The 21,456-nt window shown below is 36.1% G+C and overlaps 1 protein-coding gene across 2 annotated transcripts in view; it reads left to right on the top strand.

Annotated features, from left to right (window-relative positions):
• The window catches only part of VPS41 (VPS41 subunit of HOPS complex), a 111,379-nt gene extending 91,607 nt beyond the window's left edge, over window positions 1–19,772 (top strand). For both annotated transcript variants that reach the window (XM_086743023.1, XM_086743022.1), the window contains exons 22-29: window positions 800–937; window positions 3,930–3,984; window positions 5,020–5,160; window positions 6,660–6,796; window positions 14,895–14,994; window positions 16,304–16,348; window positions 17,836–17,915; window positions 19,407–19,772. In XM_086743023.1, the coding sequence (XP_086599149.1) occupies window positions 800–937; window positions 3,930–3,984; window positions 5,020–5,160; window positions 6,660–6,796; window positions 14,895–14,994; window positions 16,304–16,348; window positions 17,836–17,915; window positions 19,407–19,487 (777 nt within the window). In that variant the 3' untranslated portion in view covers window positions 19,488–19,772. The remainder of the gene's footprint in view (window positions 1–799; window positions 938–3,929; window positions 3,985–5,019; window positions 5,161–6,659; window positions 6,797–14,894; window positions 14,995–16,303; window positions 16,349–17,835; window positions 17,916–19,406) is intronic.
• The last annotated feature ends 1,684 nt before the right edge of the window (window positions 19,773–21,456 follow it).

Here is a 21,456-nt window from a genome sequence, read left to right as displayed (position 1 = left end):
ATCGCTGTAAGGCTGTGGCTCCACATTTCTATTCCAAAAGCACCTCTTTGGTTTGCTCGTGCTGTCTCAGTGGAATATGTAACGTGTAACTGTGGGCTTGGGCTGTATTAGGGAGTGAAGTTTAACTTGCTGCTGTGTACAGTTGGGGCTCAGGGCATCGATCTGGTGGACAGCAGGTTTATGTGTTAGAGATCTGATTATAGGAAGCAGCTCTATGAAGTGTGCAGCCTGCAGCCCAAGAGCTTTGCAAAGACTGACTGACTGACTGTCAGTTGATGGAAGGGATGCATCAGCTTCAAAATGTGAAGCCTGCTTCCCTTTGTGTAAAAGTGACTCTCCAGATGATTCTCAAGGCTTTTCTGTTCTCATGTAGAGAGAAGGAGCTTTGCCCCAGTATCTAGTTTGACTCACTTTGGTTAAAGTATTTCATGTGGTAAAAATTTGATCTGTAGTTGTTATCTGTAATGGTCAAGCCTAACTGGATAAGCAAAATGCTCCATTTGACATATTTGTCCAAAGTTTTTTATTAAATTCAAAATCTAGTAATTTCATTGAAGGCTAAAGGCCAGTTTCTTAACTGTTGCTGGAAATCTGCTTTATAGAGCTGATTTTGGAGATTGCTATGATGAGGGAGGGTAATTCAGAAAAATGTGAAATTAGTCTTTTGAATTGGGATTTGGTCTTGGTAGCTTTTAATATGCGTTAGGACATCCCTGAGAAAATTGGGAGTCTTTTATTGGCAGAGAACAAATAATTGCCTAAGTGGTTTTGAATTCTGATTTTATTTTTCGATTCCTAGTATTTGCACAAGCTTTTCAAGAGAGACCACCATAAAGGCCAGCGATATCATGAGAAACAGATCAGCCTTTATGCTGAATACGATCGTCCAAATTTACTGCCATTTCTCAGAGACAGCACACACTGTCCACTAGAGAAGGTAAGCCCCCAAAGTGTAAACACAGGTCCTCAATTTTTGTCTCTATCTTGTGGTGTGGTGAATTTGTAACTATGTCTGGTACTGCCCTCTACTGCCAAAAGGAGGAGATCCTTTGAGTTTGTCATCATCATCTGCAGAAGTTTGGTTTGCAGAGCTGGCTGACAGCTGAGACCTTCCTCTCTCTGCTCACAGGGCAGGAATCAGTGGGGACTTTTTATGCAGAAGTTCTGAATTCACACTTGATGTGTACCTACAGCATGTCTACGCATCAGTGCCTGGCTTGACTGGACAGGAGGTTGTGGTTGCAAGAAATCAACAATCATTTTGCCAAATCTAAGAATCGTCAGTGTTAGATCTTGAAAAATGAGGAGCAGTAACCAGAGCTTTTCTAGCTTTGCATTCTAAGGTCCTAAGTTGCTTTCAAGTAATATACACAATATAAACAGTCACTGAAATAGCAGAGCCAAAAGTATCTTGTCTTTTAATTCTGCAGGTAGACTTGGGGTTTTACAGATACCGTGTTTCCACCTTTAAGTTTTTTGCATTTCCCTTCCTTACAATTCCTTGTCAAATTAAAAACTAACTAACTAAATAAAATGAAGGACAATTCCGCCCCCCCCCCCCCGCTTGAATTAAAGTGAATTAAGTGGAAATTTAAGTTTTCCTCTTTAGTTGGGTCAGTATTTTATTATTTGTATCTGTTGCTGTTAATGGCTGATCAGAGCAGAATTTGAAAGGATGCCTCTCTGTATGCAGATATGATGAATGATGACACCAGTGGAGTAGTTTTAAATGTAATATTGAATATTGCATTTTACGTGGTTGACATTCTAAAGAGAACCAGTACTATTGCTGGCACCTCTCTTGTTTTGCTTGCATTTGTCAACTTTCCTGTGCAACAGCAGGAAACAATGGAAAATACTTTAAGATTGCAGACTTGGTCTTTGTTGAAACTGTCACACAAAACTAGGTTGTCTCAGTGATCTTTTTAGACAGTGAGCCTGAGAAGTTTCCAGCCAGAGACTTCAGTCTACCATGTTGGCTTACTTGTTTTTAACTCTGTGATTCTCTCTTTGTCTTTGCCTTACATATTATTGCATGATTGTGGTTTTATGTATAATACCATTCCTGCAGGTTTTTGATTTGGAGGTTGTTTTTTCTCTTTTGGTGCAAATTAGTTTTAGTTATTGCAGATCCAGCCACCTATCTTCAGTGGTGGGTGTTTTAGAAAGTGCTGTGTGTAAACGATGCAAGCACATTGCTAGCACTGCTTTGCTGAAGTCATGGACTGTGGGCAAGAATACGTCAAGAGAACCATGAACCTCTAGAAGATGTAGTACAGTAATCACCAAAGTGAGAGAAAAGAACAGGATGTTAGAAAAAGTCATTCTAACCTTACGTTAAAATTTCAATATGCTTCAGTAAGAAAAAAAGCTAAGGATGAGAGTAAAGATACCAACATAGTATAAAACTTAATTGTATTTACTGTCACTGGTAGTTCTGTAATTATACTTCTTTACCATATTCATCATAGGGTTGTTTAGATTGTAAGAGACTTTTAACTCTTTTTGCTACGTATAAATCTTTATTCTGAGGAAATAAAAAGGGGTACAAAAACTTCCCAGTTGCCAAAATTTTCAGTCCCTGTTAAGCAGATCCAGTGCAATGTGTAAATTGAAAAAAAAAAAAATTGAACAAATTCACACTTATTATTGCTTTAAAGAAATTATAAACCAATCAGGAAGAAATAATTCTTGTTCTTTAAAAGTAAGGTACTTTTTTCAAGTGCAGTTTAGCAAATGTTTTATAAAATGAACTCAAAGAGAAGTATGAATGTTCCCTGTTTTCCTCTAGAGGGAGCATGACAGTCAATAAATGTGCAGCATCCAGAAATACTGAATACCTGGTACTATGTAATTTGATCTATAAGTGGAGAAAAAAGAGATTGTCAGCTTTTTTTTTTTAATAACTTATTAATTAGTATTATTCATACCTTCAGTCCCCTGAAGTATCTGGTTGGTAATTCACTTACTTCTACCCTGAAATTCCTTGTATCTGATCTTCATAGTAACCCATCTGAAATAATTTGAGAATGGAAGGAAAAGTTAATTCCTACCTACATTTTTAGCTGTAGCTATATCTTATGCATTTATAGTTTTAATTTTCAAGTATGAAAGTCTCTATTGATGAATAGTTGGCTTCACAGGAATGCTGTGGATCTTGAGTTTGCTTTCTGCTTCCAAATTGGAAATAGACATGACATCATTTATGGCATACCAGCTCTGCCAGTTTTCTGTTACTAAAAACTTGTTGGTAATCAGTTTGGTAGTTTTAGTAATTGTGCTAAGTGTTTTTCAACTACACACAGATTCAGTAAATGCTCATGGTATTTAGTCCTCAGGTCTTTAAACCAAATAGACAGGAAATACTTCCTCTTTATTTTTTCATATTTGCGTTAGATTATTTTTGTATTGTCTTCTTGGAGGTCAAAGGTACAAAATTTGGAGGACACTCTCTACCTCCCAAAACCATTCTGGTTACCCTGAGGAGATCCACAGTCTTGTGTTATGAGTGAATGCCAAGTAGACCTCCATCAGCAGAGACCTCCTAAGTCCACCCACAGGAAGCCAGTCTTGACAGCACATAACCTCAATGCTTTTGTATTAACCTACTTTTGGAAGCAGAAGAAAGAAGTTGCCAGTAGATTTAAAGGTAGAGATTGGCATAATCCAGACTGAAATACCTGTTCTGTCTCCAGATGTATTTAATCTTGGAGAAAAATAAAAAAAAAAAAAAGCCATGCAGTTTCTCCTGTTAATTAATGCCAAAGGACCTGACAGTGCATACTGATGGAGCTGTGTTCTTGTCAAAATGAGTAATAAACTTAATGGAAAAATATCTTTAAGCTTCTTGCAGCATTTGTGATCAATAAAATACCATGTTACAAGGTTCCCTGTATTCTCTTTCCCTCCTCCTTTCCCTTGAATTCAAGGCTCTTGAGATCTGCCAACAGAGGAACTTTGTAGAAGAGACAGTCTATCTTCTGAGTAAGTAACAGCCAGTGTAATAAATTACAACATGCTTTTAATCTTGTCATAAAGTTTATGCTGCGAAATTGTGTGATGTATTATCTAATATCATTTAACATGTTTTCCCAGAGACAGTTAGTATGCAGTCAGTAGAACCAAATAGCATTATTTAGAAGATAAAACAAAGCACTGGAGTATTCATATGATTTGGGGATTTTGGGGGGTTTTGGAGGTGTGGGGGGGCTATGGAGGGCAGATTGGGGGGATATTTTTGAGACAATCTCTAAGGGAAGTGTCATACTGTCAGTTTGAAGAGAGGGGAAAAGTAAAACAAATGCTTTATTCTGAATGCATTTCAGAAGCAGATTTGTTTATGTTACCTCTTCCTTTTTTTTTTTTTAATAAAATTAATTGTAAATTAACTCCCTAACAGGCCAAGGGAATCTACCTCTGAATGGGAGGCATTGTAAGACTAAGATTTTTATATATGTTTGCATATTAGTCATGAACAGAATGGAAAGCATATTTTTTTTTAAATCACTCTTTGTTTTAGTAAGAAGAATGTTTTGTGAACCATTTGATAGAAGAGTAGAATTTACTCATGGATTTATTTAAAGACTAGTTCAGTGTTTCTAGTACTTTTTCCTCTTCCTTCCTCTCATTTTCCATGGGTGTAAGCTGCGCAATACTTATGCAAAGTAAGAGGATCCATGAGGGCTTACATGCACACACTCCCCCTTTTGTTAGATGTTGCTACGGTTCAGAACCCCTAATATGGCCCAGCACATCCTTAAGAAAGGCTTCAGGTCTCAGTCCAGCCAAGTGCTCCAAGCGCTTGTTCAGATTATACGGATTGCTCTGGGATTTGCATTCCTACATCAGATTCAATTACATTTGGTCTTAGATGAATTAGTCTGAGGCAACTTCACACTTATAAAATTAATATTGAAAGAGTTTCTTAAAGCACTTGAGCATTGATAAGCATTTAGGATTTTTTAAATTATTTTTTCTTTCTTATTTACTTAAATTTTATTACTTATTTTTTCGTTCTAGGCAGAATGGGTAATAGCCGCAGTGCCTTGAAGATGATAATGGAAGAATTGCAAGATGTGGATAAAGCTATTGAATTTGCCAAGGAACAAGACGACGGAGAACTTTGGGAAGACCTCATTTTATATTCTATCGACAAACCACGTAAGTTGGGTAGTTACACAGAAGCCTTGCTTCTGTATGTTTTTGTGGCATGCTGTTGCCATTAAAGGACTGAATTATCCACATGCTTGTTAGAGAAAGTGTTTATGGATGGCCAGGGAGGTGTTCTGGTTTGTGGAGCACAACATAGCTGCCCTACTGTGTATAAAAATTCCAGTAAGGCAGCATGTGGGCATGCTACAGAATGAGCACTTAGGGATTTAACATTTGACTAAGCCCTGCACAGTTATGTCCTTAATGACAAATTAAGGGGAGAATGGTGCTTTTAATTTGGCGGAATGAGGCTTTATTTTTAGACAGTCTCAAAACACAGTCTGCAGGCTTGATGAGGATATTGTTTAGTGTGTTAATTGCAGCTGCTTCCCTTTGAAATTCTGAAAATGAAGAACCAACACCTTTCTGCCTCTCAGGAGAATAACTAATTTGTTTTGTTTCTGTGGCACTAAGGTAAGATCTGTAATAATGAGTACCTTTTCCCTTTGTTCCGTTATATGAATAGCTACTCAAGTTTAAAGTTGGAATCAGAAACTGTCAGAATCTCATAAGCAATGTTAGTTTTGTTCAGGAGGCAGATTCAGAGGCGTTCATATGGCTGAGAAAATATAGAATTATTTTAACTATCTACTCCATTAGTTTTGCAACCTCTTCTGAGGCTTTAAATCAAGGCTTTAAAGTCTCTCTTGGGATCTCTTCTCCAAAGGATTGAATGTCTTTTAAAATTAATATCAGAATACATATCTTTTCATCTCTTGTGTGCTAATTCTGACAGGAAGAAGCAAACAAAATCTGTTACTCCTTTAAAAGACTGGCATTCTCAAGTTACCCATACTTAAATGCAGTTCATAACTGAAAGTGATGCCACAATAAGTGACATCTTTAGAGCAAAAGGAGTTCAAAGCCTATAGTATTCTCTCAGTTCCATCTGCACATATACAGAGCAACTCCAGTGATACCCTTCAGTTTTGGGAGTTGAAGAAAAAACACAGCCTTGAGATTCACCCTTCTGGTGTTTCATTTAGTCAGGTACAATTCAAAAAGCAAAAGACGACTTTTATATCACTCTCACCAATGTGTAGAAACATGTTTGAATTACGTTAAGTGCTTGAAAAATTATTTTTAAACCATGGAACTAGGAATGGAATAGTCACATAATTTTCTGACTCTGTTTTCTTGAATGCCATTTTTGAATTGAAATGTATTATTTATTTGTGGCTTGGTGCTGGTTACTCTGTTACCTCCTTTCTGCATACCCTAGAAATTCTGTGAATTGCCAGACTGTATCTTCCTTTCTTACCCTAAGAGCTGTATTGGAGTGAATACAACTGCAGGAAACACATGAAGGTTATATAAAAGAGACTTAGTGTTATCTCTAGAGAACTGTCATAGAATCAACTAGAGCCTGTAGCTTGTCACCAAAGCATCCTTTAATTAGGTATTTTGCTGGGTATTTTCTTAATTTTTTTGCCTCTTGATTTTTGCAGCTTTTATTACTGGTTTGTTGAACAATATTGGAACCCATGTGGATCCTATTCTTTTGATCCACCGCATTAAGGAAGGCATGGAAATTCCTAATTTGAGAGACTCACTAGTGAAAATTCTTCAGGACTACAATTTGCAGGTAAATGTTTCATTCTTCATGTGATACTCATTTTCAGAGAGATAGCAAAACTGTTCTGCTACTGAACAGCACGACAAATATCTGTCACAAAGGTTTGTTCATTTTGTTCAGACATGTTTCATTGACTCTGTAGGTTTACAAAACTATGATGAAACTATGACAAAAAGGGTAGAAATTTTGTCAAGATGAATAGTCTTTTCTCTTGATGGCTTCTAGCACTTCTAAATCTCTCCCATTCTGTCATAAGCCTGGTGGGTAAGTAAACTGGAAGGATCTTGAATGATTCAGACTATTTTGTACTGCCCAATATTGGAAAGTCCATGACCGTACTTTTCATTCTCTTTCATATATGAGGAGACAGAACACACCGTGCACTCACTAAAGCATTCATCAGGTATTAAAGCATTATGCTAAGTGTCATACTAACTAAAGGAAGATGACCTTTTAAAACCAAATTCATGTCTGTTGTGCAAAATGTGTTGACGTCTGTGCATGTGAAAAAAAAGGACTACTCATTTAGTTATGGGAGTTCTTATCCCAGCATAATTATACAGATATGTGCAGTTCCCTACATAGCTGGTTTCCGATGCATGTTTGTAAGAACTTATAAGAAGCATATCCTTTGATGTTCCTAAAAGTAACAACAGAGAGTGGCATTGCATACTTTAAATCTCCTTGCTACCAAAGTTGAGTTCTCTGTGATGCTGCTCTACACCTTTCTACAGAGAGATGTAAGGATACAGAGCAGTTTGAATGCCTCTGGTGTGACTTTGCAGAGTCCAAGAAAGCATATCCCAGTAAGCAGCTGAAATGCCAGTTTCCTGAAATTCATAAATATTTGTTTCCCATCTGCTATGAGTCTTTGGACTTCTCTAGCAAATAGATGGGCTTGTCAGTTTTCAGTAAGGTCACGGTTGGTCTCTTACCAGGCCAGATAAAGTCTGTATCTGCTATGTCAAAAGGCTTTTTAAAAAGGCAAGATTTAAGCCTTTCCAAGGCTTTTACATTATTTTATTCTCATAGGGGCTTTAGATTATGACTTTTAGTATTTCAAAGAAGCATTTTACATGTCTTGTTCTCCTGACACTCATTATGTGGGAGGAGCTACCCCAGATAAACAGATACATTTTTGCCTATAATGTATATTGTAGCATTACTTCCAGTTTTTAATTGACTGCATGAGATACTAATATCCTTCCAAAATGATACTAGCTCAATAGCATGCTGCATTTAAACACTTGCATGTTAATCTTACTGCTGTCAGTACCCTGCTGCTTGTGCTGCTGATCCTCCCGTTCCTGCATTCTGTTGAAATCAAAATGTAATTTTTGGTGTGTCTGCAGACAGACTGAGAAAGCGCTGTGTGCATAGCTGCAGCTTTACACATATGCAAAGTGTATTGCGTGACTTCAGACAAAGCTGATGACATTGTTTGGTCATGTTTTGGGGAGAGAAGAATCATTTTGTCTTCAAATACCTTTTAGCAAAATTACTTTGGGATTAAAAGGATGTATTTATCCTTCAGAGTGATAGCTAAAATTATTTTCTGTTAGCGTTGAATTGCTTCTGAATTTCAAATTAATTCATTTTGAAGTAGATTTGGATAACTGTAGGGCTAAAATTTAGATCTCATAGGAATAATAGAAATTAGGGAAGCTTAATGTAATTTGTGCTTGGCTTGCTTGTACGGTAGCAAAACAACATAGTAAAAGAAAAAAGGGGGGAACTGTTTTTCTGTAGAGGAATGTAAGCTATAGCTTAAATTAAGGCTGTTCGTGAAGTGTTAAAGGCAATGTAAAGTGCACCGTTTGTGAACAGATGGTGTGTCCACGCTGAAATTTAGAGATGTGGTCATGGCTCTTGCACATTCACCTAAGTAGCCTTGGGTTGGCAAGCTCCATTTTTTTTACAGCAGGACTGTTTCTGCATTCAGCGTGTGCTTCAGGACATGGCTGGAACTTGAAGTAAATGTCTAAGTGGACTTTAATTGCAATTCTGCCCTAGCTTCATAATTCCTGCTGCCTCATTAGCTGTTTTAAAGCTAGCTTTGGTGTGTTTGTGTGATGCCTGGTTGTACAGGTCCTTGGTGGGAAGTCCATGTCCTCTATTCTGGCCTGGCACAACTCTTTGGATTTTGGTAAAAACTTCCTGATTTGTATCAGACATTTGGAATTTAAACAGAAATCCAAATTTCATTGACTAGGACTTTCTGTGATTTCATCTCTTCGGATCTTGAGCTCTCTATGCACCTAATTTCTATTGTTCCCATTTTCAAAGGTATAAAAGAAAAACTTGTGCCACAATCCATAAAGGAGGCCTGCAGGTGAAGTTAGAAACTGTTGCTTGGCTTGCAAGTCACTGCCTAAAACAAAAACTCTGCCAATCTTTTCATAATATGGGCTCCCCAAAAGGTATTACAGCTGTGCTGTTATATTATTTAATTGTGGCTGCCTTTTGCAAGCCCTGAGAAGATTGTCTTATGCTTATGTAAGTATGTGGATGCAAATTTCTTCTTATGCTCCTAAATTTCCTTAGCAGTAAACTTTACTTTAGATGTGATTCAAAATATGAGTAGGAGCTAAAAGCAGTGCCTTTGGCGGACTTTGTCTCTTTGAAGACAGTTCTTTACATCCCAGCAACCAACTGAATCAAATTGAGTGGCTGTCAAAACATGGCATATGTAGCTTACAGTATGCATTAGAGAATCCAACAAGGAAGTCTGCTAATTCAACAGAACTTGTTGTAGGGTTTTTTTTGTTTGGTTTTTTTTTTTTTTTTTTAATCTGGGATCTTCCTTGAATAATTTCAGGGTTGTATTAATGTTGGCATATTACAGACTGATTGCTTCACTTTAACAGATTGCCACCCGTTAGATGAACCACTGCAACTGTTCTGTGTGCTACTTTAAGCTCACCTCAGCTGTTAAGTAACGTAATTAACTTACACCTTTGAAAAGGAGTAACTATCTGTTCACTACCAACCAACTCAGCATGGCACTAGGATAGGATTAGGTATTCTGTTGAGTAAAAATAAAATGTAGATCACATGAGACTACTAACTTACTTTTGCTCTGGCATTACAGCTCTGCTTTACAAGTAGGGATCTGTTAAGCTGCTTTATTTTTCTTCAAGAATACCCATTTTTATGTTCCAACTTCAGGAAATGCAGCTCTGCCATGAATGTGAAGCTGAGCACACACTTAAGTATTTTCATAAACAGGGAAAGATTTAAGTACTTGTTTAAGCAGTTTTCTGAATTATAATTAAAATGGCAAGTGATTATTTTTGTTTGTTTGTTTTTTCCCCTCCTGAGGATCATCTATTATAATATTTTCTCTTTGTCATCATCTGAGTTGATGTATTAAAACTCTAGTATGTAACTGAGTAACACTGATTTATTGTAGTGATGAAAGTTAATTTACTGCTGAAATAATACTGATTTTAGTGTTTATGTACAGTTACATTCATAGACAACAAAATTATGAAGACAGACAACAAAGACAAAGTTATAGTTGTTTGAATTTTAACAGGGAGTATTTATCAAGTAAAGTGTAGTCTAAAACTTTTAAATTCTATTTTATACCTAACTCCTGAAATCTACTTCTTTGGTGCCATAAATTTATAGATAAAATAGACCACAGACTACTTCCTTTGAATTTATAAATTCCTGGAGATGTGTTGTCTTAAGGAGGAACCTGCTTATTTATTAGAAATGACACGTTCTTAGCAAATTTTTTATTTAATGGCAAATAAATCATCATTCTCTAGTCAACATTTTCAACATAACTAAAAACCGTACAAATCTAATGCAGGCTAACCAAGTTGAGCCAAGTACTATTGATATACTGACAAAAGTTTAATAATTTTGATCTTTACTACTTGCAATTAAAACTTTTTTTCAAAGACACAGAATCAAAACTCAACTTTATTTCTGTACAATTGAAAAGATGTTGTCAGGGTGACTTTAAGAACTGATTTTTTTATTTACTTGCATCAGAGAACCAGCTGGCTATATTGTCTTTTGTTTCATCCAACAGTCCTTAAATTCTTTAAACCTACAAGTGTGCTTTTCGACTGAAAGGCAACACTGAGTAACATCTTTTTTTTTTTTCTTTTTTTTTTTCTTTTTTTTTTTTTACAGTGTTCTAGAGACAAACTGTTTAACTGGAGTTAGTCTACAAGAACATCTTCACTGGCAAAAATAAAAAATAAAGAATAAGTTCTGAGACAAAAAAAAGTTAAAATACTCTTCAGCAGCAGCCAAATGTTTGAAGGCGTGGGAGTGCTTGGGAAGTCTAACTTCTTGTTGCACATAATTTAGATATTACAGACAAGTAATATTTAAATTCCTATAATAAGGCATTTCTTAAACCCAGATTTTTCAATCTGATGCTTGTTTTTCTCCTTCACATTTAAAGGTAGCAGGAGTGAGAAGCAGTCAGAATCTGCTGACGCTGATTTTAGCTTCTAAATGAGGTATGGACAGCCAGCTTCACAGTCCTGCATCCTTGAAAACAGGGGCTGGCTGCTTGAGGACCGATGTAAAAACAGAGATCATTTCCTACTTGCTTGAATAAGCATAGTAGGCATCAGTGGTGTTTGCCTGTTTTAAGTCCCTTCAATGAAATGGATAAAAACTGCTTAGGCTTGACCAACGCCAGAAAGTGATGCCATTCTCATGTAATTGGTTTCCACGCCTAAACATTGCTTCTCTGAGACTCGTACAGAACCTCTGTTTCTGTTAGGAATTTACCAATACAATTATTTTTTAAAACTCCCTTAGCCAACACAATTATGCCAGTAATGCTCTTATTTAATAATTGTAGCAAAATTGGCACTTACTAGTATTGCTATGCAAAACATAAATTCAGACTATTTTTTTTTTTCAATGAAACCAGTGCTACTGATAGAATTTTTATACAACTTCTTTGGATTGAAAATCATCTGTCATAAAACAGTGTGATCTTAACAAAGACCTTCCTTCGTAAATGTACCCTTGAACTTTGTATTTGCCTTTTGTATTTAATTCTTTGGAAATTAAATTGAAAAAGAATATGAAATGATTCGCACATGTTTAAATCTCTGGTATCTGATTTCACAAGGGTCTTAACTTATGAACAGGGAATGCAAGAGCCTTTCTTAAAATAAGTCATGGAAACATGGTCTGGCTTTCTGAAGCATTGTTACCACACTTATGTCTCTCAGAGAAGGCTGATAGAAAAATCTCATTTGTGCACTTGTGAGTTAGTTATAAACCTGTTACATTTTCCAAATGTATAAAATAGGTGTATTTTCAGCTTTGCTCTATACCTGACTGAAATTTCAGAAATGCTTATGTTGTTGGAAGAGACTTAAATGCCTCCCACATTCATAAAGAAACACCTAATTTCTCACCCTTTGTATGGCAATTGTTAGAAGAACACTTCAAAAGATTTTTGCAGTCTTAAGATTTGTTTTCCCCAGCTTTACAATAGAAAAGCAATTTGTTTAGATGCACTGCCTCTAGGTTTTATGGCTACTTGGACTTGTTTGAGTGCTAAGCTGAATCAAGGCCTGAATTTATTCCCAGAGTTTTGAGTATACCCTTTCAAATTAATTGCATACTGCTGTTTTCCTTTAAAGATGCCAGGCATTTGTAAATCAGTACTTTTAAAATTAAATAGATATTTTTATGGCTTCTGATTTTAATTATGCAATAGCTTCTTACCTAATATAGTCAGAAAATGAACCAGGATTCTTTTTTCAATAGATGTTTCGTTTCAGCAGCTTTCATTCGTTTGATAAAAAGCATTATATTTGCCTAAAACTTCTTTCTGCAGATGTGCCATGCTGTCCTGCTTATGCTTACAATGATATGCTTTTAAAGGGTAAAAAAAGTTCTGTTTCATCCTCTCTGGATCCTATTTCTTCTCCTTGGAAAGTGGTTTCATTACAGGTTTATGCCTGATGTCGGTTTTAACTCATTTAGCTTTTTCTTAGGGGGCACAGTTACCTACTTCTCCTTCTTTTAATGTAAAGAAGTTAATTCAAACATTCTTTCTCCTTCTGTCTCACCTCCAAATTCCCTCTCCTACTTTTTGTTCTGTAACTCTTAAATTATCCATCTCATCTTTGAGTTCGTCAAATCTGTTTCTGCAGAAGTGTTGAGATTTGTGGTTCTATTTGATGTTTTACATTCTTCATTGTGATTCTGTCAATAGCTGCATGCTGTATTCCATTTCTAGCAAAATAAGACCTGACAGTCATTGAATGTAGTATGGAAAAATCTTAGTGGAGTTTAAATAATGGGGGAAAGATGCGATGCATGCATCTTAGAAGATATGTCTTATAAAGTATTTCTGTTACTTCTGGGTTTTAAAGCATCAAACAGTATTGAGATTTTCCAGTGACCTAATGATGTCTACTATTTCCCTCTTTATTTTTCTTTTTTTTTTAAATGAAGTTTTCCTATTGGCACACTGTATTTGAGGTAGAAAATAGTAAATAATGCTGCATTCTTCTCATTGTATCTCTGTTCTGTCCCTCTCATTTTACACCCTTGCTATGCTCCTTTTACTTAAACATGGGATTTTTCATCTACTTATGCTGAGTGCAGCTAGCAGAGGCTCCAGTAGATAGCCAAAACCTCATCCACTTTAAGTCATTTACCTGTCTTTGGAATATAATTTACTGATTGAGAATATTTTGAATCAGCAAGCACTCATTCTGAAAGAGAGTCTCATTCAATTGTCCTTGCAAAAAGTTTCTAGCATTTTTTTTCAAAGCCCGTAACATTTTTCTATATTTAAAACAAAATTTAACAATCTCTGTTGCCCTTGGATAAAGTTGGAAGGGGAAGGACATACTCAGATATTCCTGAGATTATCACAGATAAAAGTGATTAATTTTCTAAGTGTTTGTCTTGTAGAGCTGCACTCAGTTTCTGGTGCTCTGAAATGTTTTATAGCTCAGTGTGTCTAATACTGGAGAATGTGACTTACTCACTGACATTCCCAGTTTGAAATGCTTAAAGTATTACTTAATTTTAATGTTTTTAATGTATTTCAGATTTGCAGTCTTAACTGCATATCATTCTTGGCAGTGCTTCCTTAGCACTTCACGATGTATATGTGAAAAGATAGGGTTTTGGACAGCATTCACCTGTCTGTAGAGTCTATTATTGTATTTCTTTTTAGGTATTTGTGTTAGCTCTGTCTTGGACTATTTTACAGTGCTCAAGGCCTCCTGTAATGCAGGTAATCAGGAGAAAGGAATGGACATTGCCTGTTTATACCACTTTTTTTTTTTTGTAGAGTTGTTCAGCTTAAAATTGACTGTGAGTCTTTTTTGAAAGCACTTTTCAGAGGAACTGTTGTCTTGCAAAACAAATTTCCAAACGTTTGGGAGGAGGAAGAAAAATTCCACAAGGCTTATTTGGGTTTGTCATATTTTCATACTTGCTTCATTAAGTATTGTGAAATAAGACCCTGTATAATTTTGATGCCCTGATTCCTTTCTGTGTTTAATAACATTGTCAGGCAATGACATGCCAATCGAATAAGAAATATTAAATAAGTAGAAAGGAGGCTGAGACTCTTGCTAAAGAGGACCTTTGGTTAGTTTATGGACATCTAATACTGCTTACTAAATGACACTTCAGCAGGAAACACTTGAACAAAATAGATTTTGAATTGCTGTGTTTACGAAGGTTTTATGGTTATCAAATGCCTTGCCTGTCTAAAGACAGAAAAGATATGGGTAGAAGAAGTTTTGAAATGGTTTGGAAACCAGTTGTAAGGGGCACTGTAAAAATCCCTCTCCATTGTATTTTGTTAAGACAAGCTCATAGGAAGAAGATCATAATTTATGACAATAGTATATTTGTAAAGGATTTTATTTTTTGAGGTTTTTTTTTTTTTTTTGTATATATTGTAGGTTTTTCATTTAGGTAGAGGTGGTGGTAACAGGAGGTTCCTCCTTTCCCTCCTTTGTAATAGCTTGAGAAGTTGTAACATTTCTTGTGCTCTCTTTGGCAGCAGAAACCCAGTGGAGACCTGCCAAGATAGTTGATATGCCCATCTATTCAACAGCTGCTGTATCTTGTGTTCTTTGCACAACAGATCTTGCTGCGGGAGGGTTGCAAGAAGATTCTTGTTGCCGATTCTCTCTCTTTGTTGAAGAAAATGCATCGCACTCAGATGAAGGGTGTTCTAGTAGATGGTGAGTACAGAGGAGATATGGTGACTTTCAAGGTTTTGAAGTCTTTTAGTTGGTTTATAGACCCAAGACACACATGGTCCACTTTGGAAGCTGCCCAAAAGCCTGAATATTGTACCTTACTTGTAGAGTGTAGTAAGATACTAGCTGTTTCCCTCTTTGCAAAGGAATTACTCATATCTCAAAAACTGCAAGACTCAGCATGCAGCTTTATCCCTTGATCAATCTCTGCATAGCCAGTAATGTAGTCTGTCCTGCAGTTTGTGTATAAAGGTGAAAAATGCTGTTCAGTGCCAAAAGAGATTATCTGCAACCAAAGCAAAAGCTACAAGGTAGTTTTCAGAAATAGAATCATAGAATGGTCTGGGTTGGAAGGGACCTTTAAAGGTCATCCAGTCCACCCCCACTGCAAGGAGCAGGGACATCCCCAACTAGATCAGGTTGCTCAGAGCCCTGCCCAACCTGGCCTTGAATGTTTCCAGGGATGGGGCATCTACCACCTCTCTGGGCAACCTGTTCCAATGTTCCACCACTCTCATTGTAAAAAAACTTTTTCCTAATGTCTGATCTGAATCTGCCTCCTTCTATTTAAAAACCATTATCCCCTGTCCTATCACAACAGGCCCTGATAAAAAGTACCCCCAAGTCCTTCTCCTCAGGGCTGCTCTCAATCCATTCTCTGCCCAGCCTGTATCTGTGACTGGGATTGCCCCAACCCATGTGCAAGACCTTGCACTTGGCCTTGTTGAATTTCATGAGATTTGCACGAGCCCAGCCTGTCAGCATCCCTCTGGATGACATCTCCTCCCTCCAGCGTGTTGACCACATCATACAGCTTGGTGTCATTGGGGAACTTGCTGAGGGTGCACTCTAGTTGAAAATATTTTGCAAGCTGCTAATGATGCATGTGAGCAGCACTGTAATTCACATCAGTTGAGTGTTAATACCAAGGGGCAAAAGCTGATAGAAGGATAGAGGATCAGAGCTTCTACTACAAAATGCTGCAGAAGTACTGGGCACCCGCTCTCTGCTACTTTTTTTCAATTTGCCTTGTGCCTCTACAGTGCTGATTCTAAACAGCCTCACTCCTGCAGTTCTGTCATCCTCAGAATCAGAAGATCTAAACATTTCTCATGCTGTTACTAGAAATGCACTTCAGTTTTTAGTAGACTCTGTTAGGCATCTTAAGTAAATACCTTAAGACCAAGCTCCATTTCTGTAATAGCAATATTTTTATGCCTGCTTTATAAAAAAGTAAACATGGAGTTTGTTAACAAAGCTGTTACAAGTTTGGTTTTGTTTGTTTTTCCAGAGGAGAATATCTGCGAATCATGCCTGTCTCCAATACTTCCTTCAGGTAAGATGCTTTTCTAGAAGAGAAAGAGGTTTTCTTTTTTTTTTTTTTTTTTAATTAAATTATTTTTAGAGGAACTACTGTTTGCTTTTACTCATATAAATATGTAGTAGTCTCCCTTGGTAATCACTGTATAAATTTCAGCCTCCTGCGCAAAGCTTACTTATGAATTCTGACGTGGGAGTAGAGTCTAATTTGAACTTTTTTGTTGCAGTAAACCCAAATTTTCTTTCTTATTCATTTTTTACTTCTGTATTTTCTGTTTTGAAATCTGTGGAATGCAAGGCAACTTCTAACTCCATCGACATATATATTTTAAATATTATTAGAACCACAAAACTAAGCTGTTGCCACCAAATCTTATCCAACTCTATTGAATGATTTAGACTGAACTTGTAGATTGTATAGTTTTATGGAATATACTTTTTATCTAAGTAGGGGAAAACACTTGGCTTCAGTCACTGATGTCATACATGAAACAACTTACAACAGACTGTAGTTTTAAAACATCTTCTAAAGTTAGTTTAGAAAACTAGAAATTCAGGATGTATTTTGAAGATATACATTCTGCAAGGCAACTATAGTTCAGAAGTAACAATATAGTTCTTGGACACTTTAAGAAGAAATAATTTTACTAGGAGAATATCTGTCATGACATCTTCAAACAAGAATACATAAGACAAAGTATGTGTATTGGACCTCTTTTTTTTTTTTTTTTTCTTTTTGTTTGCCAAGTGTGTGTAGCCCAACAGAATAACTTAGTTTTTTTAATCTAGTTTCTACCATTTTTCACTTAAATAAATAAATAAACTCACCTATACTATGATCACATGCACCAACATACAGACCACAGCAGTCACATGGTGACAGGAAGCCTGGCAGAGCTGAATGTGCTAGTGCCTTGAGGTATGTGTGTCAAGGGAATGAGAGCCAAGAAATCGAATGTGGATGATGCTGATGAGTGAGATGGTTATTCTTTTGCTACGTGTATGTAGGCTTCTAATTGGACTAAATATTCATGTAGGAATCGAAAGGCACATTGTGCACTTAGGCAGCTTCTTGCCAAATTTCAAGATCATGGTGTGCAGTGTAGGCGCTAGAACTGCTTGATGTTCTGGTTCTCCCCACACTGGCACAAGAATTTTTTTTTCTAACTTTTCTGCAAAATGGCTGAATTATTTGGTGGTAGTTTAGTCGTCTTGGTTCCCAGGTTTAGCATGTAGCACATATTGATATGAAATTTTTCTGATGAAAAGGTATACAGCATTTAAGCCACAGAATAAAATTGTCTTGTAACTCCATCACTGAGACACGTGACCTGAAACCATCACTCTCCATCGTTTCTACAAATGAGCTAGAATAATTTGGAAATTGAGAAATATTACTTGATGTTTCTATGTGTATAATAGAAAGTAGGCATATACTGCTGTAGCTACTCAATCATTTGTTTCATTGCCCTGTTGTAACAAATTTACTTTTCTCTTTCCCAGATGCATCCAAGTCCTTCAATGTGGTAGTGTTCCACTGCAGACATATGTTTCACAAAGAGTGCCTTCCAGTATCTAACACAGTAAGGAACTCACTTAATCTTTCTGAAACTTTTGCCAAAGATAAAAAGGACAAATTATTTCCTTTTGTCAGCTGTGAAGAAGGGCATGGGTCTATCAGGAATTATAATATGATTACAGAAATTATTTGTGATGATACTGCATAGCAGTATGTGACTAAGGAAAGGGAGTTTAGGGCCACTGCAACTAAAGTTCAGTTCTTTTCCATTGCAGCTCTCACTTTTAAATATGTTGAACTAATGGCAAGAATAAAGATATTTTCTCAAGTGAACCATACTAAATGATTCTGACCTGGAAGAAGAAAAAAAAAAAATCAGTCATTTCAGAGTGACTATTTAAATATCTTTTTAAACATCTTCATGCTCAGAACATGTTTTTTTTCATCAGGGAAACCTTTTTTTTTGTTGTTTTTTTCTCCTTCCCCCATTCCCCAGTGAAAACAAGCCAAACATGTAACTTCTAGATATAACCAGTTTTGAATTTAGGAATTAAAGCATCAGCATGGTTACAAAATGACAAAGAAAATGGAATTTAAGCTTTTCTGATTCTGTATGTCTCTGAAAATGAACAACTAGTGAAAAAATAACTTGACTGAATCAGTTAATCTGCAAATAACCAAGCAAAGTGCTTGTAGCCATATGGTACAGCATGCATAGTTAAATATGTTATGAAAATTTTAATGAGTTAGATCATTTGTATGAGAAAGCCCTACAACTAGTAAATATTTATTCAAACAATATTTACCACACATTTTGTTATTTGAGAAATAACTTTAAAATTATCTATCCTTCTCTGTTTTCTGTGACAGGTAACTTGTCAGATGGGGTTTTTAAATCTGACATGGGTATTACATGATATATATTCTATAATCTGTATGAATACACAGGTATCTCCGTATATCTGAGCCAAATTCACCACTGCTATAGTATTTCTTGGCCTTAGGTAATCAGTTGTGTTACTGATATTTAGTTACTGGTGACATACTGAATGGAAAGTAACGCATGCATAAAGCATCACACTGAGCTAAACACAGGAGTAACAATAAACACATATTTGATATCAAATGAACAGTATCCAGGCCATATTCTCAGCTGTTGGAAATCCGTAGAGCACTACTGAAAGACAGATCTGTGACTAAGACATCCAGTGGTCAGTGTAGCCTACCAAGTGACTTAATCTCCTCTTTATCTATGAAGATAATCAGTGATACTTTTGACTCTGTATTTTTCATTTTTGTTGTGAAGGAAATTTGACCTTACTCTCCCAGTGGGTGGTGGTAATGCACTTGGAGTGAGTGGTGAGGTGTACTGCCCTCTGACTCCAGAACAGCCTCCTTTATTATATTCTCCACCAATCCATGAATCTGTTGATAGAGAACAGTCCGACTGTGAACAGTAATGTTCAGAAAGGCAATAGCACTTTTCATTCATCTTGCTGCATTCTAATGTGGCTAAATTTATCTAAGAAATTATTGTTTTCTTTTTAATTTCTAGGTGTCTCCTGTCCAGTTCTGCAACATATGCAGTGCCAAACACAGAGGACCAGGAAGTGCAATCCTGGAGATGAAGAAATAGCGGTCCCCTAGTTCTCCATGCCAGTCTATGACACCAAATCTGTTAGGACTGTCGAGACCCACTGTAGCTTTTGTTAGTCATAATTTCTGTATATAATTCTGATTGTGATTAAAACTGGTTTCTATAAGTTATCCAGCTTATTGAATGTTTTCAGGAAAGAGAATATGTAAAAATCTTTCCCTAGTAAGTCTTTGTTATGCAATTCATATGACACTGTTCCTTTACTCAGCTTGTTACTTAATTCTGAAATAGAAAAGAGAAGTAAAATGGGAAGAGAAAAAAACAGTTTGGAGATTTGTGCTTACTGTTGGTTAATGTGCTTTATAGTTTGGAGCCATATCAAGCTCATGGTTAGATACTGTAAAGAAAGATGAATTGCTGTGAATTCAGCTCACCAAACTACTTTAGTCCTGATTTAGTCTATTAGTGAACTGTTTAACTTGAGACCCATAGGAGTCTGCTTTCAGTGGAACTGCTTTGAGACTTGAAGCTGTGTGCTGACTCATACATTAAATTGACAAACTCATTAACTGTTAACTCCACACACTGGCAATTTACCATGCTTGTATGGTTACACATTCATAGTTTGTTATAAACTGGTTATTTTCTCGGTTGATCTTCACAATGCAGTAGTTTAAGGTGGGGGGTTTTTTTATGTTAAACTAATCCAGAAACTTTAATTTTAAATGTTAGCAATAGATTTTTACACTTATTTTATAAAATAAGTGTGATTGTAGTGTGTAATTTCATTTAAGTACAGAAGGGGGAAAAAAAAACATCTGGCCTTCCAAAGATAAGATCTCTAGAAGTTTCTTTTGGCCTTAGCAATTTAATGGCTAAGTTAAATAAGTCTATTTGGATGATAACAAAAAGCATATTTATTTTTAATTTCAACAGTGTTTTGTTTTGTTGATCCAAAGGAGATGATCTTTCAGAATACCTTCACAGTAATGTCACCTCTTTATAATGTTCTTTGATTAAATTAAATATAAGTCTCTTTTCCGTAAGAAAAATCATTTTTCAGAACTCCCAAGATATTTTTCCCCTTATAATAACTGAGGTTTGAAAGTAAAAATACGTTGGTTTACCGTCAAATTACTTTAAACAAGTACTTAACATCATAAGTTCTGAAATCAGTGGTATAGTGATACTGCAGTATATCTGTAAAACTGGAAAATGTCACACCTCTAATTTCTTCCTTTACTTACTCCCATGTAGCTACACCTTAAAATATTTTATATTGTAGAAACCTGGATTTCCAGTTTATGTAAATTCATTATACTCTTTTGATATCCTCTGAGCAGTTGGCTGAGCTGGTCTAGCAATCTGAAGAGTGATTTTTGTTGTCCGCTATGTAGATCTGTATAATACTGGAATAAAATTTTAAGTATAATAGAAATGCTAGGATTTACTGTGCATGGTTACAGAGACAAAATTATCATTAAAAGGATAGATCTCTCAAAAACATAGCCATCATATTCTATTGTATTAAATAATACAGCTGAGGAAAAAATAAAAAATGGTGCAGATTATTTATGGACATGCAGTAGATGAAATAACAGGATAGGAGCTTTATAGTGCAGAGCATAGTCTGCATACGTCAAACATCAAGCTTCACCGGTAAGAATTACTGCCTGACTCTGTAGCAGTTCACATTCTCAGGTATGTTGTTCATTTATCCATTCTTTACTACACTGATCAGGAAAGCTGCTTTGATTCCTAGTAAACGAAATGCTCCAGTGAGCTCAAGGGCTTTTTTGCCATGATATTTGAGCTATTGCATGCCTGTAGACAAGTTTAGAAAGTCTTTAAAAATCCTCTTTCTCAGTAGCTCTAAGCAGCTTTTCTGTTTTATACCCTAAGAACGCATTGTGCAGTGCCATAAGCTGTCAGCTTGCAGGAGGAAAAAGTCAAATTACTCTTATACAGTTATGCCACAAAGTGTTCAATAGCTCAGAGTTACATGATA

The sequence above is a fragment of the Chlamydotis macqueenii genome, chromosome 2 (assembly GCF_036417535.1).
Source record: "Chlamydotis macqueenii isolate bChlMac1 chromosome 2, bChlMac1.mat, whole genome shotgun sequence".
Taxonomy (NCBI): domain Eukaryota; kingdom Metazoa; phylum Chordata; class Aves; order Otidiformes; family Otididae; genus Chlamydotis; species Chlamydotis macqueenii.
The sequence above is the reverse complement of the archived record's forward strand: the minus strand, read 5'-3'. Positions and strand labels throughout refer to the sequence as shown.